The sequence below is a fragment of the Rhinolophus ferrumequinum genome, chromosome 17 (genome assembly GCF_004115265.2).
Source record: "Rhinolophus ferrumequinum isolate MPI-CBG mRhiFer1 chromosome 17, mRhiFer1_v1.p, whole genome shotgun sequence".
Lineage (NCBI taxonomy): Eukaryota > Metazoa > Chordata > Mammalia > Chiroptera > Rhinolophidae > Rhinolophus > Rhinolophus ferrumequinum.
The window spans coordinates 30,405,491-30,433,353 of NC_046300.1; the positions used below are offsets into that span (position 1 = coordinate 30,405,491).

The 27,863-nt window shown below is 45.0% G+C and overlaps 1 protein-coding gene across 1 annotated transcript in view; it reads left to right on the top strand.

Moving 5' to 3' along the window:
• Window positions 1–2,985: 2,985 nt before the first annotated feature.
• Window positions 2,986–27,863, top strand: part of RFTN1 (raftlin, lipid raft linker 1) — a 186,843-nt gene continuing 161,965 nt past the window's right edge. Inside the window, exons 1-2 of the mRNA XM_033133101.1 lie at window positions 2,986–3,259; window positions 19,803–19,955. Coding sequence (XP_032988992.1) covers window positions 19,811–19,955 — 145 coding nt within the window. The 5' untranslated portion in view covers window positions 2,986–3,259; window positions 19,803–19,810. The remainder of the gene's footprint in view (window positions 3,260–19,802; window positions 19,956–27,863) is intronic.

Here is a 27,863-nt window from a genome sequence, read left to right on the forward strand (position 1 = left end):
TAATACTCTCTACAGAATAACAGGGGACTGAGTTATTTTGAGCTAAGTTAGGAGGGGAGGGCTGACTGTTGTAAAATTGCACGGTGAAGACTGGGGTGGAAAGAAGGTGGGCAGAATAAATGTTAGCTGGGACTCTCCTTCCCTCCAAGCCTCTGTGTAGCTGGGATGCAGCAAAACTGTTTTGGCGGCTGGTACCCATGGCCTTCATCATCTCCAGAGTGGGATGATGCCGTTGAGACCAAGGGAGAGACTTGTTCTAGCAGGGGGCTCCTTTAACTGAGCTTTTACAAGAATTGTGCAGTCTGGTCATGGCTGCTTCTTTTGCTTGCCTAGGCTGGCTTAACTCCTCTCCTTTCCATTAGCCCCCACCCCCACCCCAGTGGAAAGGAGAGGAGTGATGAGGAGAACCAGCTTCCCCATTAACTCGGGGCCTGCATTTTATTGACTGTGAACACTGGGTATCCCAGTTCTGGGGCCATCTGTGATCTGTCGTGCTGTAATAACTTGGTTTTGCCCGTGTTCGGCTCCCTCCACGAGTACTTAGTGTTAAATCATAGGGGGAGGAAGTGTGAGCAGAGGAAAAACAGCACTATTACATGACCCCCGATGAGACCGCTGTGATAGAATTAAAAGCTGCCGCCCTAGGACATTCTAACAGATGACATTGTGAGGTTGCCAAGGTAACCCATCAGGATACAGTTCTAGCATCTTTGGGGTTGATGCTGGGTAGGCGAGGTCAGTTAGAGGTGAGGCCCAGCTGCCCAGGGTCTATTCCCTGGCTGGCCAGTTCATGACAGCCAAGTGGAAAATCAAGGTTGACTGCTGCACAACACAAATGAACGTAACGTCGGCTCCTCATTGGATATGCCAGGTGAAAGGGAATCAGAATACTCCACATAATTGTTCAATGTAGGTTACAAAGAGCCTAAAAGCAGGATGCTAATGACTTGTCTCTTCATTCCACAAATGTTTATTGAACATCTACTACACACCAGGTAGGAAGTGTCAGAATAGCTGGAGGGAAAGGTTGAGAGTTGTAGAAATCCCTAAAAAAATGCAGATCCAAGCAGGGGGGAAAAGACATTTAAGACATTTACAGACCATGAGTACTCAGGGAAATGTTGAATGGAGGAGAATGAAAACCATCAGAATAACTTATTAACCCCAAGGACCTGGTGTTAAAAAAAAATTATGTGCAAAAATTTTATAGTGGAAAGAACTGACTCTGGGTGGTGAGTACACCATGTGATATATAGATGATGTATTACAGAATTGTACAGTTGAAACCTATGTAACTTTACTAACCATTGTCACCTTAATAAACTTTAAAAAGAAATAAACAAATACATAAAAATAAAAAAGAAATGATTTGCTTCAAGGAAATCAACCTCTTTCCCCAACCATAACCAACTTACATTGCATTACCCCCTTTTCTTTTTATCTTTCCAAAAAATACTCTGTGTTTACTTTTGAACTACTGGTTAACACCTGTAAATGTTACTTTCTTTCTCCAGTGTAATGGCCATGAAAGAATCAGAAAGATTTCAGGTAGACCCTGCCATGCAGCACCTGAAGCTTCTGGCGGATAAATGCCGTAACAGAAAGATCTCTCCCTTTGGCCTCAAAGGGGGGTGTTCAAAACCATCGGTGGTGCCACTAGACACTTGTCCCTACACACTATTGTTTGAACCTGGACTTGGGCCATCACCTGGTCTTATTTTCTCCTACATGGCAAGCCAACGAAGGGCAGAGAGTGAGGGAGACTGGAGGTGGTGGTGGTGACTGACGCCAGCAATGCGTGGGGTAGAAAGGTGAATGGGCAAATAACAAAAAAACAAAAACTCTGGTGTGGGGAGGGAGAAGGAAAACAACTGAAATGGATATAGAAAAGGAACAAAATCTCTGAGAAGCTGTGGTGACAAGAATTCCTGAAAACAAAATAGCATTTCCTTACCCCCTGGGGAGGTGTTATTAATACCAGAAGGACCTCATTATAACCCTGTTGGGGCTGAATCCAACCCTCTACCCCGCAGACTTCAATGCCTAGGGCTCCCTCCTTGTCCAACCAGAAAATGTAGATAATTAGATTATGTCGGGTCTGTTCCAGTCCCTTAAAGTATCAATAATAACAATGATAATAGCTAAGTTACAAAGTAACTTAAGTGTAAGTTACACTTGACATATAAAACTCAGGAGGAAGTACTGTTTGACAGATAAGAAAACAAGTCCGTTTAAGTCACTTACCCAAGTCACAAAGGGAGTGAGTAGGAAAGGAAGGCCAGGAGGCTAACCCTGACTGTTTGGCTCTAGGGTACCAGCTCTTAACCCCTGCGCTGTAATTTTGCTTCGTTTCGATAGTTCCAAGAACATCTACACTTGACTACAGCAGCCCGGGTCTGTCCTTTGTTTATATAATTTTCTTCTTCGACAGCCTAAAGTTGCAGGGCAAGATGGCTCACCAGATCTCAAACCTCCCGGACACCCTAAGTTGATGGAATAGGGTGTGCCAACGAGACGGTGGCATTATCCCTCTCCCACAGCACTAACTCCCAACAAATAACTTAGGCAGCACCTGAGACGCCAGGGGATGGGCCCACCTGTGGAATGGAAAGGAGGAACTGCCCTTCCCACCCCTAGCCATCAGCACCTTGGTGGCAGTCGCCTTCCAGCATCCCAGCTCAAAATTTGAGGGATCCCAGTACCCCCACGCGCGCTCTTGACGCATACAGCCTTAGTTAGGAGGAGATGAGAGGGAGGGTGCGAGAACCTTGGACCTCTGCGCGGAGGAGCAGCGAGGGTCGCTGCCAGGGTGGATGTGTGTGCCGCAAGCAGGTTGCCGGCCGCGTGGAGGCAGCCGCGCGGGGCGGGCCCGCTGCTCCCGCGGCGGCTGTCAGGGGCCGCGCGGCTTCCCGCGAAGATGCAGCGCAGCATATTTTGCACATGAGTTCAGAGGAAGAGGAAGTGTAGCCGGCGGACGCGCGGCGGCGGCGGGGGCGCGTCGGGACTGAAGCCGGAGCGCGCCGGGCGCAGGGCGCAGCGAGCGGGAGCGCGGCGGCCGCGGGCTCCGCGGAGGGACCGACTCACCGATCGCGGGAGGGACAGACACACGAGCACGTCGTGCCGCCGCTCCCCGCCCCCACCCACTGGCGCCCACGCCTTTCCCGGGCCGCCACCTCTGCATGGTACAAACTTTCCTCCCGGGACCGAACACACTGTCTCAGGGAGCCCGCACCCGCGCCTTCTCAGCTAGTCCGGAACGGTAGGTGGACGCGCGGCAGGACTTGGGGTGTATGCGGCCACAAGCCCCTCCATCTGGCCCAGCGGACCGGGACCCCGGCGGACACGGGGAGCCCCGCGTGGAGGCTTCCTGCAGGTTGCGGGAGCTGGGGTGTTGCTTCCCAGAATCCAGGGTTGCCGGAGGGCCCCTCCTCCCACCTCCGGCCGGGGTTTGGATGGGGTCGGGGCGGGATCCATAGGTCACAGCCGTCTTGAGCCAACTTTTTTGGGGAACAAAATCATCCCCGGCGCTTTGTGGGGAGAGGCACCCCAGAGTTGGTGGGCTTTGCAGGCTCGGGGGCTCCTAGGAAGGAAGCAGAGGGGAAGCTTCCAAGCTACAGGTGGGTCTAGGACACGGCTGCAGGGGGTCCTCCGCAAAGTTCGGGAGGGAGCTGGCTGCGGAATCCAGGTTCGGGAGGGCGTGAGGGTGGGGTGGAGGTGTCTCCGGCTGCCCTTCTGCGTTCACCCTGGGAGATGGGTTTGTTCCCGGGGCAGGGGTGCTGGATGGGTGCGAGCAGACGTGCCCTACGTTCAGAGGAAGTGCCACAGCCACTGGAGTCTCAGAGACGGGAGGCAGGGAGTCCTCAGCGCTGGAAACAGGCATCTCCTTTCTGTAAGGGCTTCTCTTCCCTCGTCCTAACCCACTTTCTTAAGCCCAGTGGACATCAAGGTGGGTCTGGGTCAGGGTCAGGATGGAGTGGTGTATTTCAAGAAATCCAGTTGTCAGGCATGCACACCTCCGTCCCCGGCCAAGGCTCTTGCCCTTCACCTAGGGTATCGATCGCCGTCTTTGGCAGTGAGAACAGCGGGGAGGCCAAGGTGCTGGACCCAGGCGCGCTCCCAGATGCCTCCCTGTCGCACAGGCTGGGCTGCGTGGTTGTCGGTAGTCCCCAGGGACACTGGGTGGTGTCAGTGAGTTTGTTAGGGGGCTTCAAAACAAACAAACAAAATATTTTTTTTAAAAAAAGCCTGGCACAAATCACTATATTTGAGTGGTTGCCCTGGTTTCCAACAACAGCCCCTTCTTGTAATTGGTACAGTTGTTTTCAGATGCTGGGCGTGCAGTCAGGCTAGGCGGCTTCCAGCCCCTGCCATCGTGTGTCATCTCAGGATAAGTGAGGCCCTGCCAGGAAGGAAGGCGGGGGTAATGTGAGCGACCTTTGGGCCTGCGGGGAGGGTGCGCCACGAACCCCACGTGTCCCTAGCCACCAGGATTCCTAATTTGTACCTCTGAACAGCTGAATTCCACACCAAGTTCAAGTGACCCCACATGTCACCAAACCCCACAGAGGGATTAAGCAACAAGCTGTTTGGGGCTCTTGGTGCATGTGTGTGCTAACCTCAGTGAAATCACTTTAACCTCAGAGGGAGCTCTGCATCCTCTTTTGCCTTCAGTGGGGTTTCTGGCCTGAGAGCGGGGACATCAGTCATCTTCTGGCTGTATTTGTATAACAAGACGTTGGGTTGGTTATTCTTTGTTTGTCTCTTGGCTGCATGGACGTGGGGCAAATGGAAGTGGAATGTTGTACAGTTAGCTAATAGATTCGGTGCAGGAATTGAAAGAGAACAAATTGGGAATACAAGTCAGTGTGTTCTTTTTCTCCCTCTTGAGCAGGAATTTTTGGCTTACATTCAAATAATGCTTTGTCTGTAGGGAAACAGGCAGAAAATCTTTGGCATGAGTGATGTGAGTTCCTGTAAAGCGACTCGTGTTCTTGCAATCTTCACTTTCCAGCAGAACTGAAACGCTGTAGGCCCATGGCTTGGTGGGCATGGGTGCTTGCCACATTTCTAACTTGGTGGGCTAAGGGGAGGCTACTGCGGCTCTTTCCCCTGTCGATCTCATTTTAGAAAATAAAGAAAAGTAGCAAAAACAGTGACCACCCAACTAGCCCCACCTCAAGCCTGTAATTGTTGCACTATTGGCTTTATTACACATCTCCTGTCTATTCATCCTTCTGTCCATCCGTTAGTCTGACTTATTGTCTTATGCAATTTAAAGTAAATTACAGACATCGATACAGGTCACTCCTAAACATGTCCGCACACAGTTTATTATTTAGAGTTCAATATACGTTCATGATTTTCTTAAGGTAAAATTTATATACCTATAATGAAATGCACAAATCTTGAGAGCCACATTTGCATAATGTTTTGACAGATGCGTACACCTGTGTAACCCTAGTCTCCATCAAGAAAGGGAACATTACCATCACCCCAGAAAGTTCCTTCATCCCCACTCCCCGTCAGTCCCTGCCCCCACCCTTTCAGTGGCAACCACTGCTCCGATTATTTCTCACTCTAGCTTAGTTTAGCCTGTTCTTGAACTTCATTTAAGTGGGATTCTACAGTGTTGTGTAATCTTCATTCACTCAGTATGTTTTTGAGATTCATCCATGTTGAATGTTCAGTCATTTGGTCTTTTTTTTTTTTTTATTGCTGAGTTGTATTCCAGGTTATGTCTGTGCCACAGTTTGTTTATAAAGCTCCCTGTTGATAGACACGTGATGTATTCCCAGTTTGGGAGGGTATTGTGAATAAAGCTACTATGAAAGTTTGTGTACAAGTCTTTCTAGGGACATACGTTCTTATTTCTCATGGGCAAATGCCTAGAAGTGGAATTGATGGGTCATAGAAGCTTATAAGAAGCTGCCAGACTTTCCAACATGCTTATACCATTTTCCATTCCCACAAGCAAGGAATATGAGTATGAAATTCCAGATACTACAACCTATTTTCCCATCCCCAAATCAAGAGCATGGCTTGACTAGTGTTCTTCTGGGGCCAGAGGGACCCAGAAATTGGGACCATCTGAGACAATCTAGAACATGTTGTTTTCATAGGTGGAGGAACTGGGAGAAAACTTTGACTCTGCCAGTAAATGAGTTTACACTTAAATTATTGCAGACGATCAGACGAGTATTTTATTTTTAGAGATCTTCAGAGAAGGGAATTCCATAGGGGGATGTACACTCGGTTGTGAAAGAAGATTGACTGAGTGCTTTCTATATAAGGAAAAATAACCCCCAGCCCTGCAGAATTCCACTAAATTTCTGCTTAGAAACTCCTGGGGGATTTCTGGCATATTGGTCTGGTTGATGTGAATTGGTGGAGAGTCCTGTTGGATTTCACCAGCTTGGGCAGCTGGCTGTTGAAAAGAGTTGTGTTTGCTTTGTGAGGAAGATCAGATTTGGTTTTTTAAAGGCTCAGAGAACAGCTTTCTTGTTAAAGTGATTTGGCCTGTCACTGAAAACCTGGACTGTCAACACCCCCCTAATTGTCCCGGCTGAGAAAATGGACTGGTCCCCTGTCAGGTCCCCTTGCACCTTAGTCCCTCTCTGTGGGCCATAAGCTAAACCTGGTTTTGGCTGATCAGGAAACAGGAATTGGGCTTCCCTGCCTGTGAGGGACCCCAGGATGAAATTTTGTACATTTTGCCAAGGTGTCTCAGTGGGGACCAAGTTGTGCAGATCGTATAGAGTCTTGAGACACGGCAGTGTGTTTGGGGACTGTTCTCATCCACAGCCTAGCCCAGTGCCTGCCACATTGTAGGGGCATTATCAGTGTTGGCTGATTCTTGTAACTCATGGTACCCATCTGCGTGATTGCCTCTCTGGAGGTTGACAGTGAATACTGAGATGTCAGGGCCCTGAGATGTATATTACTAGGAGCCACTTTACATAGCCTGGGAAACAGGTTCAAAGTGTTTGAAGACAACTTTGCTAACTGTAAATTTGCATCGTAGTGGCACCGTTCTTGTTTTATTACAGATTTTACTATTGTTGTTAACAAACTAATAATTGTACCTACCACGTGCCAAGTGCTTACTCTTTACCAGCCACTGTTAGGCACCTTACCTGCTGCATTCTCTAAATTTAATCCTCATGGGAGGTGAGCACTGTTATTATCTATACTTCAGCCTTGAGGAAACTGAAGCTTAGTGAGGTTAAGGAACTTGCCCTAAGTTCACGTTTTCATGTTTCCCAGACTTGAAAGGGAGAGACTGTGATGTTCGATTTTGCAAATGCAGATTCCTTCTACGCACACAGATTTCCCAATACGCAAAGCCATAGTATAGAAATGTAAACTGGGTAGGCAGTGCAAAGTCACAAGAAATAACACACTGAAATCACTTTCTTTAGTCTTTTTTCTTTCTGTCTTAAGCTTGCTGAGTCTGGGGCAGCCAGGGCCTATGTAGAGGTACTAATTTTGGTGACAATTTAAGATGTTGGTTGATTATAATTGTAATTTTATTGTAGGGAATGAAAGACATTGCCAGCTGTTTGGTTTGAGTATCTGTAGCTGAGCTATCCAATACAGTAGCCACTAGCAACTGTGTTTCCCCCAAAATAAGACCTAGCCGGACCATCAACTCGAATGCATCTTTTGGAGCAAAAATTAATATAAGACCCGGGCTTTTTTTAATATAATATAAGACCAGGTCTTATATAATATAATGTAATGTGATGTAATGTTATAATATACTATAATACTGGGTCATATTAATTTTTGCTACAAAAGACGCATTAGAGCTGATGGTCCAGCTAGGTCTTATTTTCGGGGAAACGTGGTACGTGTGGTTATTTACATTTAAATGTAAATGGATTAAAATGAAATAAAATTTAAAATTCAGTTCCTCAGTCTCACTAGCCACCTCTCCAGTGTTATAACATGTAGTTATTGGCTACAGAACTGAACAGTGCAGATATAGACTATTTTCATCACCACTGCAAGTTTCTCTGATAGTGCTATTCTATAGGAAGCATTTCTCTTGTTTCCTTCAGTTTAAGCATTTGCAACACACCTGGCTATGGCTTCGGCTACTTTTTACTGACAAAAAGAAATTTAGCCAGATTTTTCTTTTGTGTTTACCTTTTAATAGTTGTGTGTGTGTGTGTGTGTGTGTGTGTGTCTTTTCCTCTCATTTACATTCAGTTTTTGACATACATTTGAATTTTCCTTTTCTCCAGGGCCTCCAAAAGGGCTTACATTATTATCATTGCATATTTTACCAAGATGCTTTCTCTGAAAAGATCGGTACAGCAGGCAAGCAATGGCCACTGCTTGAGCCCTGTTAATTCCTTGCTCTCCAAATAAGAATTCGGTTCAGCTTTTAAATATGCATTTTGTGCAGCTAACTCCCTACCTGGGCTGAATTCAGGAAGAAAAATCGCTCTCAGCAGGGCCAGAACCAAAGAGCTAGAAAATCAGGTCACATTCTACACATGATGGCTACGTGCCAAGACTGAGATGGAGGAGACAACATTTGGGGTACTTGAAGGCTTTGTTTTGGGGTTTTCCTGGTCTGGCCGGCCCCTGTGGTATAGGGCCTACTAGAGAGGTTGGCAGCTTCCATGTCCTGGCTGTACAGGACACCGGGGGAATGGTACCATGGTTCTCCCCTCTTCTGTACTGAACACTACTCCAGAATCAGGTTCAGTGGAGAGGGGACACCAGGCCTCAGGTGTCAGTGGGGAACCAGAATCAGCCAGAGGTGGAAGGTCAACATCAGCTCTGTTTTGCTCAGCTTTGGTACCGACCAACTGTTAAGCTATTTTACAAAACAGTATTGGATGTTTCCACACGTTTTTCAACCAGGAAGCCAGCCACACTTCACTGACAGGTTTTTTTTTTTTTTGGCTTTACAAGTAACATGTTCCATATTTTTGTTCCACAGGCAGACCCCCTAGATTGTCAGCATGTATTCTTTGCAGAGGATTATCGTTTTCTGCTGTGTGTGTGTGTGTGTGTGTGTGTGTGTGTGTGTGTGTGTGTTTTGAACCTCCCTACTTTTCTTTTTCACCCTCAGGAAATATTTTCTGAGGAACCATTCAAGTTTTATGGAATAACTCCTAAATTCTTCAGATTGGGAAAAATTGTTGTACTAGATATTATCCCTAAAGTTGGATGAGAAGAGATTAGGTTAATCATAGACTCTGGTTAATGGAATGTGACCATATTGTGTATTACCAAATTTCAGAAATATAAAGCCTAAGGACTCACACTGTTCATTTAAACACTTTTTTAATTTAGAGAGGTCTTTTGGGATTTTTTCCAGTGTCCTGTGACACATGACAAGCACCCTTTTCAGGCGGTGTAATGCTGGGTATAAGCAGGTTAAAAGGAATCTGTATAATGGATAACAACACTCGTAATAGTATTCATAATCGTTAACATTTATACCGTGGTTCCGCGAAAATAAGACTGGGTCTTATATTAAGTTTTGCTCCAAAAGACACATTGGGGCTTATGTCTTATTAAAAATCATGCTAGGGCTTCTTTTCTGGTGAGGTCTTATTTTCAGGGAAACGCAGTACTGTTTTTTCTATGTGCCTGAGCTCCTCTAACCCCTGTTAAAATGTTAACTTATTTAATCCTTACCCTACAAGTAGATTCTGCAGTTACCCCCATTTTATAGTTGAGAAAACTGAGGTTAAGTGGCTTCCTCAAGGGAGAGGCACCAGGATTTGAACCCAAGTGATCTGACTCCAGAGCCTGTGCATCCAACCCCTGTACTAACTACGCTGTTGAGAAGGTGAACTGAGAGTGGCAGACTAATACTCCGAAGGCCCTTTTTCGTCCTTTACCAGATAATAAGAGTCTTTCCTACTCCAGACGGATGTTGATTCGGTAGGTGTTTGTCATGCATCTGTTGGGCCAGGGCATTGGGGTGGCCACTGTTGGGGATGAAGAAAACATGACTGCTGCCTTTGAGAAGTTCGTTGTCACGTAGGAAGATGAAGCATTACCAAAAGCTCCCGAGCTCTTCCTTGAACTCTGGACTGGTCTACCAGCTGCCCATCTCACACTTCCACTTGGTTGGAGCTAACACAGCTCAGACACTCTCCTGTCTTCCTTGGCTCAGCTCTTCCTCCCATAGCCATGCCCATCTCAGAAGGTGGCCGCCACCGCCTTCCAGATGCTCAGGTCACAGACCCTAGAGGTGTCTTGGATGCCCTCTTTTTCTCAGGCTCTATTTTCAAACCACCAATAAACCCCATTTTCTACCTTCAAAACATACCCAGAATTGGAGGCTCATACCTCCTCGTCATCTGGTCTCCCCCCTCTCCCATGGTCAGTCATGGCCAGAGTGAGCATGTCTCCCTTCAGCTGGAAACCCTCCAGGGATTCCCATCTCACTCAGGGTAAAGCCAGAGTCCTTACCACGTCCCGCGCGGCCCACACAATCTCCCTCCCCTGCCTCTCACTGCATGTGCTGCCCACGGCCACCCCACTTCACGAGACAGGTCCTGGAATGTTACAGTCTGTTTGCACTGGCCGCCACCTTGCCTGCGACACCATCTCCCTTAAACCTTGGCTCGCTCTGTCACTTTCTTCAAGATTTTGCTTAATGTCACCTCTGGGTGAGGCTCTCCCTGATCACCCTTTAAAAAAAAAATTGTACCGCCTTCTCCTGTACTCGCTATCCCTCCTCTCTGCTTATTTTATTTATTTGATATACTTTTACAGTTGAAGTTCATTTATTATTTCTGTCTATTGTCTGTTTCTCTGCTCCTCAAGGTAAGGTCCACGAGGGTAGGGTTGTTATTTTATTTATTTATTTTTATCTCTGGTTTCACTTTGGTGCCCCCAGCATTTCGAACAGTGCCTTGCATGTACTAAGTGCTCAGGAAAGGAGTGTGCGATGGTTAATTTTATGTGTCAACTTGGCCAGGCTGGATGGTATCCAGTTTTTGGTCAATGCCTGCCTAGGTATTGCTGTGGAGTATTATATTGGTGTGCTTAATACTTAAACTAGTACTCGTAGACTTTGAATAAAGTAGATTATCCTCCGTAGTAGGGGTGTGCCTCATCCAATCAGTTGAAGGACTTAAGTGAAAAGACTGAGGTCTCCTGAGGAAGAAGGAATTCCGCCTCCAGACTGACAGCCTTAGGGCTCAATGCGGTAACCAGCTCTTCCCTGGGTGTGTGGCTTGCTCTGCAGATTGCCAACTTGCCAGCGCCCGCAATCATATGAGCCAACTCCGTAAAACAGTTGTGCCCTGCCTTCTCGCTATACAGATATCTCCACACACACACCCTCTATCCTATTGGTTGTGTTTCTCTGGAGAACCCTAAGACAGAGGGTCAAGATGGAAGGGAAGGAGTGTCAGGTGGAGAGTCCAGTTGAGGTAAAGGAGTGGAGTCTGGAAAGCACTTGGTGTGTGAAAAAGATAGCACTGGCTTAGTCCGCCCTGACACCAGGGTACATGATGTCAGGCCGGGAACAGCGGGAGACGAGACTGGGAAGGAGGAGCGAGGCTGGGGTGAGGTAGAGGCTGAAGACTCCAAGCTGGCAGCAGATGTGACTTACGCTCTTTGAGCCACTTGTGTACTGCAGAATGATTCATCTGGCAAAGCTGGTGCTGGGAATTAGATAGATGAGAAACCAAGGGAAGCCAGGGTGAAGGCTTTTGACAGTCCTGAAATGGTGGGATGGCCTGGAGAATGACATGGCAGCATTGAAAGCATCTACCAGCACTTGGAACCTGGCCTCTTGTGGGGTGAGGACGGCTGCGGGAGCAGGCGGATACCTAACATTTTGAGCCTGGATGTTACGAGGGCAGTGGTACTACCCATAGAAACAAAAACGTGGGAGGAAGAACAGACCTGTTGGGCAAGATGCTGACTTCTCTTTGGGGCATATTCATCTGGAAGTGCCGAGAAAGTTCCAGGTGAAGACGTTGAAACTGGTCCTTGGTCCTTGGGCATGTCCCCCTAGAGTTGGAGAAAAGACAGACTGGGAAGGACTGGAGAGTTTGTACCTACAGCAGGGAAAGGGAGGCTAATGAGGAGGGATGTGATGGCCAAGGGGGAAACAATACAATCAGGTAACTTTTGGAGCATACACAAAAGTGTGTAGTGGAGGTTCCCAAACTCTGTACCAAGGCACCCGGAGGCACCACAGGAAACTCATGGTGGGGGAGGGGTAAGGTATGTTTTACATTTTTGAGGGAAAGACAGTGGTGCTTGTGTTAGATTACCACCCTTACTACTAGCTTGAGGTGAGAGTTCGCAATACCAACAGTAGACAGCACCACCTTCCTTTGATGACATCATGTCTTTGCAATGCTGGATTTTGGGTGGTTGCTAAGAAAACTATTGTGGAACAGGAAATGAGGGTGTTGGTACCCAGTTTGATTTCAGGGTTTGAGAAGTTGTGCAGTGCCCAACGGATGCACACATCGCATTAGTGCATAGTATGGTTATTTAAGAATGAAGGAGAAAGATTTTTTCCTTTCAGTTTACGTGTTCCATTTTTTCAGAAGGCTACTAAGTTGTTTGGACATGAATACTTAATAAATAGAACTGTAGGTATTGCTTTTATCCTCGGAAGTGCTGTGAACAACATGCTGAGATACTAAGGGTACCAAGAATTGCGGGCATCTCGGAACATTTGCCATCTCTTGTCCTGGGTGTTATATGTAGACTGTAAAAGCGTAAGATCAGGGACAGAAGGCTAGGGGAGCACAGGAAGGATTGCATCCAAAAAAGTCATATTTCTTCAAAAATAAAAGATGTGAAGCAAATAATGTAAAATGTAAGCATTTGCTAAAGTGGGTACATAGATGTCTCATTTTCTGTCTTATCCATGAGTTTGCAGTGGTTTATAATGAAAATGATTTTCAGAGAGTAACAGAGGAGGAGGACTAGGAATAGAACTTTAAGGGCGTACCTGTGTTTGGGAGGACAGCAGAGAGTCTGGGAAGGGAGCCTCTGAAGAACAGAGAGACTTAGGAGTTGGGGGGGCGCGGGTTATGGAACCAAGAGGGTCAGCAGGACCACGGTCTTCTAGACTGTAGTTCTCAGCCCTGGTTAAAGAGGCTTAAGAAAGATCCAGGCCCCAATGAGGCTTGTGTGCTAGGAGATGAGAGAGAGTTAGGAATGGGAAAAGACTGAGTTTGCCACTAGAGTGTTGATTCTCCACTCTGGGTGCCAGTTAGAATCACTTAGGGGGCTTTAAAAAGTACTGATGCTTGGTCCCTACCCTCAAATGCCTGGGCATCAGGACTTTCAAACAACTCTCCAAATGCTTCCAGTGTGCAACCAAGATTGAGAACCACTGCCATAGTCTAGGGTTTCTCAAATTTGACTGTGATTCAAATTTTAGTGAATCACTTGCCATTAAAAGATAGGTTCTAATTCCGCAGGGCTGGGTGGGGCCTAGGTTCTGCATGTCTCACAGGTTCCCAGGGATGCTAACGCTGCAGCTCTGAGGACCATGCTTTGAGTAGCAAGTTCTCCCGAGGGAGCTGTTTTTAGTTAAGGGTGGTTGTGGTGGAGACTAGCTGGAGAGCAGAAGGATCGTGTAGATCAGACATCCACTGAGACGTGGGGGTGGGGGTGGGGGTGGAGTGGTAAGCCAGTGTTTTCTTTGGATAACGTAAATACCCCTTGTATTCCTTATCTTTTGTTGTGTAACAAATTACTCCCAAACTTGGCAGCTGAAAACAATAAGCATTTGTTATCTCGCAGGGTTTCTGTGAGTTAGAAATACAGAAGCAGCTTAGTTGGATAATTCTGACTCAGGGTCTCTCATGAGGTTGTGGTTAAGATGTCATCTGGGCTGGAGGCAGTTCTGAGGCGGAAGGATCTGTTTCCACATGGATGTTGAATTAGAACTGGCTGTCGGGTGGAAGCCTCAGTTCCCTACCATGAGGACTGACTTCTCCAGGGGGTTAATAAAGCTTCCTCATAATATGGCAGCTGGCTGCCCCAGAGTGAATGAGCCAAGAGAAAGTGAAGTGGAGCCCTCGTGTCTCCTATAGTCTTGCCTTGGCAATCACTCTCCCCATTTCAGCAATATCCTACTGGCCATACAGGTCAGCCCTAGGGCCATCTTGGAGGCTAGCTATGATACCCCTTCTTGTTTTCAACGAGGAAAATACTGTACGCACAACACAGAAAAACTTGAAAAATAAAGAAAATCATGAAGAAATGTCACCTATAATCTCATGACTCAGAGGAAAGTTCTGTGAGCATCGTGGTCTATATAACCTGCCAGTTAAAAAAAAGAATGTGGATTTTTATATGCAGTTATACACCTAGATACTTAAAATTGGCACCATACAATAATACTGTTTCATATAGATTGGTTTTTTACTTGGCATCAAGTCAGGAACACTTTCAACAGGTAAATTTTACTTATCCTTGGTTTTCTATCTTAGGTAATGTTTGTAGGATATCAAGATTTGACATCATCTGAACAGCTGACTGAATTTTGAAGTTTTCATTTACATGTCTGGGTTGAAAGAGACATTCCTATCATGTAAAATCTTTTTAAATTTGGATTGTCACTTCTTACTTTGGATGCCTGAATGATATAATAAATACACTCCAGTCTGCAAATATGGGATTTGAATGTAGAAATAGAAAATGAGTTTGCCATCTGATCCAGCATCATTGCATGTAATTGCTGTCTCTGGTTGCTTGTCATGAGCTGTTGGCAAGTGTTAAAATTAGCTTTACAGCCTGCCTCAGATTAGTGGCAAGTGTGGTAAATGAGGGCTCTCTCTTAATGAAACTAATTTGTATTGAAAATATAACTACATTTATTGCCCCCATTATTTAAATACGTGCACGTTAGTTGATAGTAAAAATGAACGTTTAAACTGAGGTTTTTATAAACTGTAGCTGAAAAAAAAATCATCTTTTAAGGAGGTGATCCTTTTTGAAGTGGTTTTCCAGTGTTTTATGGGCATCTTGGGAAGCATTTCAGAAAAAAATTAGAAATACTTTTAAAATAAACATTTGAACATTTAAAATGACACAGGACATCATGCCCCATTGCTGATCAGCTTTTTCTGGAACCGCCTATGGTGATGTACTCTCTGTTTTCTATCACAACGATTTTCTCTGAATGCCCCGCACTCTGCCCAGACTTCTAAAACAGCCAGCCTCACTGCACCATGTATATCTGTTCATTGTCTTTCTCCTCCGTTCACCTGCCATCTCCTTGAGGGCAGAGCCTGGTCTTCCCATTTTTATATTTTGTAATTGAGGGCCTCACAGCAGACCTTAATAAATGCATATTGAATGAACGAATGCATGAATTTGGAACATAAGTTCCCTCCCTCATGGAGCTGACAATTTCTGCATGAGGCTGGTCCAGCATATACCAAAGACACACCCCATTCTAGGTTTGATTCAGAAAGAACTGATTTTTCAGAATGGCACCCATTGAGGGATGTTTGCTTTCTGGTCATTTGCAATGTCTCACGTCCTCTCCTTGCAGTTGGTCTCAGACCCTCCAGTGATGACCTTCTTTTCCTTCTTAGTCAGCGTCCAGTTCCTAAATACTTTTAGCCAGTTTCTGCTAGAGAACTGTGAGTATATTTTGGCTCGTTTCCTGCTGTCTCACCATAGGAATGGGGAAAGACCTCTTTTCTTTTCTCTACTTTCCAAGACCTCTGAGGTGGAGTTTCTTGGTATTAATACCTTGATGCTAGAGAGATCCATACACATGGGTGTAGGGATGTCTTTGAGGAAGAGAAAGAGGTAAAAAGAAGGAAAAAACCCTCCCAAACGAGTGTCCGATAATCAAAGCTGATTCACCAATCAACGCATACGTAAAATAAGTAACCTGATTTATAGTAAGTGTCAATGTGAAGTGACTGGAGGAATTTGAAGAGGCAGAGCTCTAGGGGTTGGAGGGATCATAGAAAAGTACTGGGAAAATATCACGCACATAGGTGATTTTCAGCATGTGTCCTTTACAAAAACAGACAACAATAACGAGAAGAGAAATGCACTCAGTGAGCTGATGACCCAGAGTGAACAGGGGGTGGAGCGGCAAATCCGTTAGTCTCTCAGAGGGTCTCACCTTCCACCATGCCTCCTGTGGGGTCAGCATCTGGCCACCCTGAGAGTGTAAAGGGAATCATTCTTCATTAACAGGACCCTGCAATTACCATACAACCCAGCAGTCCCATTCCTAAATCTTACCCTAGAGAAACGAAAACTTATGTCTCATAAAAACCTCTACATGAGGGTTTATAACTACAGTGGTAACTCAGTTTTCGAACCTAATCTGTTCCGAAAGACCGTTCAAGATCTGAAATGTTCAAAAACAGCCAACAGCGAGGCCTCAGAATCTTGCACTCGGCGGAAGCCACGTGACATGTTTGACTTCCAAGGCATGTTCGAAAACCGAAGCATTTACTTCTGGGTTTAGAGCATTCGTAAACCGAAATGTTCCTCCATGGAGACGTTCGAAATCCGAGATACTACTGTACACTATTCGCAATCAATCCAAATTGGCAACAACCCAGATGTCCTCCCAAGAGTGAATGGCTAAAGCAGGGCCCCTAAATGTATGCCAGTCTCAACTGGGGCTTAACTGAGGAGGCAGCATTTTGAGCAAACTTGGTGCATATACCTATTTCATGACAAGTCACCCTTCAAAGGGCAACAGTGGTGTATTTTGCTCAGGAATCTTCAGTTTGGGCAGGCCTTGATGGAAACAGCTTGTCTTTGCTCCACAGGCTTGACTGAAGCAGACGCTTGACTTCCAAGATAGCTCACTGGCAAGATGGCTGGCAAGTTGGTTCATCTTCACATGCCCCTGTTTTGGGGGCTGCTTGGGCTTCCTCATAGCATGCTGGTTGGGATCCAAGAGCAGGCATCCCAAGAGTCAGGCAGTGGATGCTCCCAGTTTCTTAAGGTCCGGGTCCAGAAACGGGGACTGTGTCATTCTGCCATGTTCTTTTAATCAAGAAGTCCTAGAGCACAGATTCAGGGCAGGTAACATAGACCTTATTTCTCGATAGCAGGAGTGTCCAGGGAGTATGGGATCACATTGGAAAACTATCACACTTACATTTACCTTCTGCCCTGCTGGAGACCTTGACCCCTGAGGGAGATGTGCCTGAATGTCTACGTGAGAGAGTGGGCAACCACATTAGGCGTCATCTTGCCTGCATCTGGCAAGGCTGTTCCCTTCATGCTTCCTTTTGCCTCCCACCTCTCACTGCCCTCATTCCCTGCCCCAAGGCTCTTGCCAGATTCTAATGTGAGCATGGTTTGGGAACCTTGCATAGTAAACAGTAAAGTTTATAATAACGTAAAGAATTATTATATCTTGTTTTTCCTCCTTTTTGTAAGCTAGATTTTTCTGACTTGTTTAAGCATAGTAGGAACTATAAGAGATATTTTTGGAATGATCTAAAGTCTTTCCTATTTTGACAGAGGTAGGGGTTGGTAGAAGAATGACAGAAAGAACTAAAAAGAATGCAGGTGTACCAGTAGGGTCCTTGACACATAAGAGTAAGAGGTACAAATTCACACTCAGGTTTTAGTGGCCAGCAACTGCTTCACATTTCTCCCTTCTCAGAGAGAGCTGTGCTTTTAAGAGCAGTTGCATAACCAGGGTTGCATGCACTCCAAAGAAATGAATCTCTAATGTTTGAAACCCCACGGAGTCACTGATACTACAGTTTTGCTACTGTTTGGTACTGTTCATCTTTTCTGTGTCTGATCACATAGATGATTTCTCTAGAGCCACATCGTGTCCTGGGAGACAAGCACAGTGCTCTTTGTGGGTGAACTTGGACAGAGACCTCAAGTGTGGGACAGACTAATTGAAACCTTAAAGTTGTAATTTGGGAAAGTTTTTTCTAATGTTTCTTGGCACTCTTCTCCCCCTCTCTCCCAACCTTGTCTGAATCTTTCTTACTCATCCTGGTAATCCTCTCCTCCTTTTTTGACTGCTGTCAGGGAACCTATCCTCTATGAAAGAAATTGAATCACGCTAAAGTGTTCGTGGCTACCACTAGGAGCTGAGTTTGTTGCTCTTCCCATGGAGATATTTGTGGTTTCCAGGGAGCTGATGAGGTAGGGTGATTCTGATTTCAAAGCGATGAATCTCTAATGCTAGAATTTCCCTAACAGGATAGCAAGAATGGGAGGATTTTTGAGGAAGAGGGCCCCAAATACTCTGTCCTTCATAGGGTGGTAGGCAAGTGAGTGACTTGGTAAGCCTCTGAGTTATTTCCAGTTCTGTTCTAGTGGTAACAGTGCTCATCTCACCAGGGTTACCTGATCCCCAGTACTTAGGAGCCTCCCCTGTCCACTTCTGCTTTGTCCAAGCAGACGCTAGTTGGCTTGCTTTCTTGCAGTTAAATAGGAAGCCTCCGTACAAATCAGCTATGAAATCTGCAGAACTACAGAGTATTTTACAAGTAATCAGTTCATGCAGATTGCACATAAATCATGTCTGCTCTGGCCCTTTGGACGCTAATGTTCCCTTATTAAGGCATAAATAAGCCTTCCTGTTCTCATCTATCCTTTCAGACTTCTTTTAATTACTGAAAAGTATAGCCTGGTTGTCCTCCACCAACCTCTTCCACTATCACCCCCCCCACACACACACACACCCTCATTGCTTTTTTGAGGTTCATTTTGTTTTTTTGGAGCTTGCAAAATTGCCTTAGGAAGCTGGGTGCCTTGTGAATGAACTGAGCGGAAGGAAATTCTTATCTCTCAAAAGAAGCAGTCACCACGTTTCTGTGTGTGATACTCTTGGCCAGTTAATATTTTTGTGAAATATGTTCTGATGGCAGGACCAGTGCCCCGGAGAGGGGGGAAATATTGGTCATGCTTGGTGCACTAACGGAAAATATCTTCCACCGAAGTCTGGGGAGGGGATAAAAAGTCATTTCACGAATGTCATTCTGCCTAAATAAACAGAGAACCTTCATTGTTTTTAATCCCCTGGAAGACTAGAAGCTCAGTCACCCAAAATGCACATTATGTTAACATTTCTCCATTTTGTTTTCAAACTGTGGCTGCAGTTCTGTGCTTGAATACACGTGGATTTCTGCTTCCAATTTCTCTGGCCCTGCTATTAGTGTTCAGCCAGTTTTCATTTTGGTTTGAAATGATTCTCTAAGAGCGTGGAAGCATGCTATTATTCCTGTGGTTTGGTTTACAAAAGAAAAAAGGGGGACTTTTAGATGAGTCCCATAAAAATACCACCATTTACTTTTAGAGATATTTTATGAATATAAATCCCTGTCTAAATAATTACATTGAGGGTAGAAAGGACTTTGGAGTTTGAAAATTGTAACAACAACTTATTATTCTCTCTTAGCAACCGCAGGGAAGGTGACACATCTCTTGCTTTTTTTAATTTTCAGATGGACTGACACCATAATACACCATATTGCTTTTTAGATCCCATTTTTAAACCACGTGCACAGATTGTAGTGGAACTGAGACACGCCGAAGTATTATTTTCCTCAGATAGGGGAAAAAGATATAGAACAGGTATGCTTTCGGTGTCATTTCAAAATCACAGGATGTCTGGTAATGATATCTTAACAGAAAGAGAAGCCAGCTGGGGTACTGAGCACAGTTCCTCTGGTGTTTAGGTCATATATTAAATTATACTCTAGATGTCATAAAGGCTGAGGTCCCTTATGTATTCTTCAGGGAAATTATGGGGTCTTTTATACTGTGGTGTTTAAATACAAAATCTCAGGGAGAAAAGAATCACACTCCCCTCCTTTTTTCCCTCTGGCTGGCAGCTGCTGAGATGGGTTGCGGATTGAACAAGTTAGAGAAACGTGATGACAAACGGCCTGGAAATATCTATTCGACTCTGAAGAGGCCTCAGGTCGAAACCAAGATAGATGTGTCCTATGAATATCGCTTCCTGGAGTTCACCACCCTGAGTGCAGGTGAGTACAGGTACCCCGGTGTTCCTGGTGATGGGTGAGCTCGAACCCAGCCTGGCACCGCAGCCCGACCTGCGCAAGGTCAGCTGTAGCTGCCCCAGTCAGTGCTGCTGGGGCCTGACAAGGACACACTGGGGAAGTGGGCATGGTGGGGGGCTGTGGGGAAATGAAAAGGGTGGGTCTGTCCAAAGAAGACTGCTTGCAGAGATCCAAATTTTGATGTGAAACCTGTCATATTTTAAAAGATAGCAAGTCATTAAAATTGTTACAAATTATAGCCATATATGAGCCAATTAGTACACATGGGTGGGCTGAATTTGGCCCATGGGCCAACCAGTTTACAGACCCTGTTTCCCAGCAAGCTGTGAGGAAAAGGAACATTTGCCTTATCTCCTCATATCAATCTGCCTGTCCAACCAAACTCATGTGCCCATTGTTCCACCGTCTTTTAAGAGTGCTCGTCCATCTGTGCTTGGCTTTCCCTTGCCTGAGCCAGAGGGTGTCCGGGTCACCTACCACCACTAGTGCCCCACTGGCACTGGTCAACATTTTCATTCGAGAGCATTTGCAGAGTGTGGGCTGGTGCTATGGAGAAATGGTTTCCTGGAGCTCCTTACCTAGTGGGAAAGAAGACTCATACACATACAAAACAAAACAGAACTCAACAGGTTATCATTGTAAGCTGGAAAACATGCAAAATATGTTTCAGAAGAGGAAGGGAGCATTCTTCCTTTTGGGGGGCTCCCTGAAAGTTGGGAGCAAAAACCCGGCGCTACAAAACTAAAGCGTCTTAAGACACTTTCTCCCTGGGCTTCTGAGTATATTTAAGCTTCTATTCACAGAAAAGAAAATTAGTGGGACCAGCTCTCCTATTCGTGGGTGTGGATCCTGGCTCTGTTGTGGGCAAATCGCTAGGTCTGCAGGGTCGTCATCTATCAAATGAGCACATGAATATCCACCTCTTAGGTCAGCTGTGACCATGAAAAGGGGGAAGATGGGTGAAGCTCCTAGCACAGTGTCTGGCAGGAAGGAGGGCTGCTAACATTGCTACCACTCCTCCCCCTCCTTGACTACTCCTGCTACGACCACCTCCATGCTGAGGCGTCACCTGCTGCTTCCTGAGCCCTAACAGAGATGGGCAGCTGGGTGTCTCTGCTGGGACCTTCTGTGTACCCCTCCAAGTCCCCAAAACAAAACCCAGCAGCTTCCTCATCAGATTTAGATTACTTCCTTCTGGCACCCTTGATGAATAATGTCACCACCATCCCCTTAGACAGATTTAACACCCTAGTCCTCTGTGACCATGCCTTCTCCTCAGCCACCATTTCCATTCCATCACTGAGCCTATTAAAACTACTTCTGAAAATGTTTATACTAGAATACTAGAGTTACTGTAACATGAACAAGTCCAAACACAAAATTATTCGGAGCATTTGGTCATCCATTATTTGTTTAATGAATATTTGAGTGCCCACAACATTCTAGGCATTCTAGAACATTCTAGAACAATTAAGGAAAAAACACAAAAGCACGTACAGGAAGGAAGATTGGAAGGAAATATTACCAAGATGTTAAAAATTGATTGTCAAGGTACTGAGATTATGGGAGAATTCTTTTTTATATATTTTTGCATTGTGGTTATATTTCTTCTATTATTAAGAAGAGTAATTTTTGCTTACCTCCTCTGCCTTCCCACTGCTTCATCACTCATCATCTGAATTACTTCCCTAGACTCCTTATCTGCTCCTCGCTTCCTTGTGCTCCAGTCGTAGCACCCACACTGTTTTCTGCATTGTGATTTCTTTGATTGGATTACGTTTTGTTTTCTGATTATAAAATGAACACATGCCCATTATAAAATGTTAGGAAAACACTGGGAAAATCCTAGCTGTTCCTCCCTGCTTCTACTTTTGTCACCCCACAGGTCACAGCACCCCGCTGCTCAAAGCCTTGCTGTGGCTCTCCTTACCCCGAGTGGCACCAGCGTCCCTCTGTCCTCATTCTCTTGCCATTTGTCCTGTGTGTTCCACCGCTGCAGCCTTGCTGTTTCTAGAAGCCACCAAGCCTCCTCAGGGCTTTTGCACTGCCTGTTGCCTCTGCCTGGAAGTCCACCCAGATAGACTCTTTACTCAAACTTTTGATCCCCTTTTCTGTGGAACCTTCCCTGACCACCAGTTTAAAATTTCTACCAACCCTCCACCCACCCCTCCATCCCTTTCCCTCTTGATTTTTTCCATAACACTTCTTACCATCTTGCATACTATATATTTTGCTTATTGTTGTTTGTTTCCTTATTTATTGCCTGCTTTCCTTCATTAGAAGGTGGAAGCCCTTCTAATGAGTGCAGAGATTGTGTCTGTTTGATCGGCTGTATCTCAGTACTTAAAACAGTGCCTGGCACACAGTAAATAATCAATATTTGTTGAATGAGTACTCAATGTATATTTTTGGATCCTGCTTTTCTTCACCTTAATATTGTATAGTGAGGCATGCCCTTTGTCATTCCATATGTTCCAAAAGTATGATTTAATGGCTATACATGATTCAATCACTCAGCATACCATAATTTATTTAGAAGTCCCCTTTTATTGGACATTTAAGTTATTTCAGGTTTTGGGCTATTATAAATAATATTGTGATAAGCAATGCTGGACATAAATCTTTGCACGCATTTCTGATTATTTCCTCGGGAATTACTGAGTTGAAAGATACAAATGTCAGGACTCCTGATAAATTGCTAAATTGCCCTCGAGATAGGACCTGTTTGTATAAAACACAAATCTGATCATGTTGAACTCTTTGGCTGGTTCCTCTGGATGAATGAAATGGAGGTTCCAGCGGGTGCTCAGGGCTTTCCTCAGCATGGCCTTGCTCTTTGCCGACCCTCCCCCAACTCGTCCTCTGGAGGACCATGTGCCTTGGCCCTTGGCCTTGCCCTCTCCCCCCTGGGACCCTCCCTTCCCAGTTTCCCAGCTCAGCACAGGCTGCTCCTTCCACACAGGGCCTGCCCCATCCCGCACTGCTTGCCAGAATCCCACCCACCTGAAATAATTGTTCCTTCTTAACATCCATCTCATGGGAAGTATTCTTTTCTGCATACCTATAGTTTGTCAATACCATCCTTATGCCACTGTTATCACATGTAGTACACTTATTCCTTGAGGGCAAAGACCAAGCCTCGCTCATCTTTCTCTTCTTCTTTTCCGTTCATGCTTTCTAGCTGAGAATAGTGTGTCCTAAATAGTTGAGTTCTAGTTAACCTTCAAAGTAAACATTACATATGCTGTTTGTTTCCCTGGCAGCCTGGCAAGTTCTTTTCCAGGAGTTCGAATGGGATTATACCTTATTGGTTGATCTCTGAGTAGGATGCTATCATATGGATGTACCACAGTTTGTTTTTCGGTTCACCTATTGATGGACATTTGGGTCATTTCTAGTTTTTGGCGATTACAAATTAAGTTGCTGTGACCCTTTATCTTTGTGTGGCTTCTTACGTCATTTCATCCTCACAGTAACCTAATGAGGTATATGAGTACACACATTCCTTTGTTGCTGATAAGGAAATGGACACTCAGAGAGGTTAAGTAACTTTTCTAAAAATGCAGTGCTAGGAAGTGACTGGGACAGAATTTGAACCTAGATCTCTTGGGCATCAAAGCTCTTGTCCCTTCTAAACTGCAAGGCATTAGACAAATAGGCATTGACACCAATGAGAAACACCAAGTCTTGTAAAAAAAACTTGGGTTATCATGTAGAGGCACAGAAGAATATTCCTCTTCCATATGGTTTTGGCCATCGAAAAATGTTAAGTAGCATTTGATAATGCTTATTTTTCATAGAGAACATGCTCATCTGACTCTAACAAGTTACAAGTCGGGGAAAGAGTGTTGGTCCACTTCCACCTGATGGGATCACATGCACTTTTGGAAAAAAATAAAGATCCAAGTTAACATTGTTTTGATTGTCCTTTGCTTAGAGCTTGGTGCTGTTGTGGATGATTCTGGAACCTGCAACCTCACTTGTAGGGCTGGCAGCGACAAAAAGCAGCAGGAATCTCACAGTGAAGCACATAAGCTGCTCCAAATCGCAATTCTGGGTGATTTGATCAGGTCTGAAATTTTTAATTAACTCTGTGGTCACCAAGGGATGAACGTGCCCTTTGATGGGTTTCATCACAGACAGAGGCCCATAAAGCATCATAATTTCTGCAAAAATGGTGCCTTGTTATCCCTTTTATGTGTGCATTTTGCCAGCTTCTCTGTGCCAGGCCACTCTTAACACCACTTGAAAGCTACCTGTGTCAGCTCTATGAGAATCAACTGTGTTTTATATGAGTTTGGTGCCAGGGACAGTTGGCACAGTGAGTGATCTGTATAACGAGACTCATGCCTGGGGCCTGATCTTTGCTTGAACAGTCGAGTCCTGCACTGTCCAGTGCGGGAGCCAGCAGCCACGTGGCTATGTAAATATAATAATTAATTCAAGTTAAATACAATTAAAAATTCAGTTCCTCTGTCACACTAGCCACACTTCAGATACTCAACAACCCCGTATGGCTGGTGGCTACCATACTGGACAGCATGGATAGAGAACACGTCCATCTCCACAGAAAGTTCTATTGGGCAGTGCTGCTCTAGTCTGTTTTCAAGAGGGGATAACTTGGTTCCAGGCCTGAATCTGCATCTCTAATTCAGATTAAAGCACTGTTGTTATTATGAAAGTTTGCCCTTGGGTTCTCTAGGGACCATAGGATGACAGTTCATTGATTCCACAAATAGTTATTGAATGTCAACCTGGGGCCAGGTATTGTTCCTAAGGACATATGGGTGAACTGAACAGGAGGTTTATCCTGGTTGTCTTAGGTTTATCTCAGCTGCCATAACAAAGTACTCCAGACTGGGTGGCTTAACCCACAGACATTTACTTTCTCACAGTTCTGGAGGCTGAAAGTCTGAGATCAGAGGGCTGACATGGTTGGGTCCTGGTGAGGGCTCTCTTCCTGGCTTGCAGATGACTGCCTTCTTGCTGTGTCCTCACATGGCTGAGAAAGCTCTCTCTGTCTCTCTGTCTCTCTGTCTCTCTGTCTCTCTCTCTCTCTCTCTCTCTCTCTCTCTCTCTCTCTCTCTCTCTCTCTCGTCTCTCTTTATAAGGACATTATCCTATTGGATTAGAATCCCCCTCCCTTATGACCTCCTTTAATTTAAATTACTTCCTTACCCCAAACACAGTTACAGTGGGGGTTCGGGCTTCAACATTTGAATTTTGAAGGGACACAATGCAGTGGTCTAGTCCACTCGTCTAGATTGGTTCAAAATCTCTTAGAGGTGAAGAAGCAGGCGATGGTAGTACTCAGTGCTAGAGTGATGGTGATAGAGGGGACATTGTGGCCCCCAGTCTTGTTGGAAGGCTTTGTGTGTCAAGGAAGATTTGAGATCTGCAGGTGGATTTGGAGTTAGCCAGGCAGAAGAATGAGGGTGGATGGACATGATCTTTTCAGGTAAGGGGGACAAGCTGTGGGAGGGGCCAGAACCCGGAGACAACATTGCATATGTGGGAAGCTGTCAGCAACTCAGTTTGGTTGGAGTGTGGCCTTTGGGAGGAGTAAGTAGCCAGATGACTAAAGGTCTTAGTTCTTGGACTGAGGACTCTAGGCTCTGTCATTATCACTGAAAGTTTTTAAGGTGAGGAGAGGGTAAGTGACATGATCAAATTCACATTCTGGTAAGATTGTTCTGGGCGTAGAATGGAGAAGGATGGAAGGGGTGAAATTGGGGGAGAGGAAACCATTTGGAAGCCATTGGAAGCCATCAAGCAAGAGGTGAGGGTAGTCTCAGCTGAAGGAGTTGCAGTGGGAACAAGAGAAGTGGGTGGGGTCAAGAGAGATTAAGAGGCGGTCCCACGGTCTGAGTGGCAGGTGAGGGAGAGCAGGGACTAGAGGTGGAGGTATGTCTGCTGGCACCTGGATGGCTATCATGAGGACCATATGGCTGGATCCTCTGATTCTGTTTTAAAGCATTTTCAAATAACGTTTTCACTCCATCATCCAAGTATCTCTGCGAGCTGGAAAGCAGGTACTACTTTTTTCTCTCCTTTTTCCACATGGAGAAGTATACTGTAAGTAGTAAGTGGGACGAGTGTTTGAACTCTCTTCTCACAGGATTTTTGTACTGCACGTAAAAGAGAGCTCAGTGTCAACCTGTCAGGCCTATTGAGGGGTATCTCAGTGAATGTGTTTAAGTAACTGTATTGAGGTATAACTTATATACAATAAAATGCACTCATATTAAGTGTATGGTTTGATGAGTTGTGATAAATGTAAACACCCATGTAACGCCCACCACACCCAAGATACAGAACTTTTCCATCATTTCAGAATAGTCCCTCATGCCCACCTTGCCCCCGGTCCTTGCCCCAGACACCCACTGATCTGTTGTCATTGTAGATGCTTTTTGCTTGTAGATTCATTTTCTTTTAGAATAACAGGAATGGAAGCACACCATGTATTCTTTTGTGTCAGACTTCTTTAACTTAGCGTAACGCTTTTGTGATTCATCCATGCTATTGTATGTATCCAGATCTCATACATGTGCCGCAGATTGTGTAATCATTCTCCTGTTGAACACTTGGGCTGTTTCCAGTTTGGGGCTATTATCAAAACAGCTGCTATGGACATTTGTGAACAAGTCTTGTGCGGACATATGTTTGTTTCTAGTGGGTAAATATGCAGGAGTGGAATTGCCAGGTTGTCTGGTAAATGTGTGTTTACCTTCGCAAGGAACTGCCCAGCTGTTTTCCAAAGTAGTTGTACCGTTCGACTTTTCCAGCGACACTGTATGCAAGGTACGTAATAGCTTCAGTTGTTACATGTAGTTGTTGGAGCTACTCTTTATTCAGCCTCTAGGGTCATTAATCAATTTTAAACAAGCTGACAACAATCATGTGAGGGGGTGGAGTCACCTCCATTGTATAGAAGAATATATTGAGCTCTCGAGTTTGGAGAGGTTATAAAAGTCACTTGTCCGAGGCCACCAAGCTGTTGGATGTTTGTAGCACATCGCATCATCTTACTGAACACTAGAGCCTTAACTTTGGGCTCTCTTCATCCCTGACTCGCCTGCAAATTGTGGTGAATTTAAACTAAACTGAAGGGCTTCCCCATGAAAAATTCGAAAAGTAACTCATGCTCCATTGCACATCTTCTTGAAGCTGGTCTTCTGTTTCTCCCCTTACATTCTTGCTTGTAAAACTTTCCCATGACACACATTACAATTTCTAGGATCAGTTCACACGGCCACATTTTTTAAATTCCCATCTTTGTGGTTTTCCTGTCTAAGAGGTCTTTAAGAGCTGACCTTTGGGATTTTTTTCTTCAACAATGTGTTGACCAGGCTCAAACTTAGAGTTTGGCTGCCAGCATTTTAGCCTTAAGCTCTGTATATAAATTTTGGGTGGTCATAATAATAACACAGGATGACGTTCACTATTCAAAACATGCATGTTATGCAATGAATCATTTAAGGGTCCAGTTTTTATTTAATGTCTAGTCTGGGTAACTGTAGCCCTAAACACAACTGCAGAAGCAGTTGAGAATCATTGTCTATTTAAGTTGTGCTTTTAATCTCTCTTCACAACTGGGAGAAGACTACTCTGAAAGGAAGGATCCCAATTTACGTTAAGGTCTGAAAATTAACAGACTACAGTGTTTTGGGGCTAAGAGCTTGGATGTCTGATGGCTAGTTGTAAATCCTGGCATTGTCTGGTTTCATGGGTCATGAACAGATAAACAACTTCTAAGATATTGTCCAAAATAATGTTAATCTCCAGAGAAAGACTACAAGCCTTTAGGACTAATTATTTTCTCAGAGTAGTGGTTCTCCAACTTGAAGGCAAGTCAGAATCATCTGGGGGGGG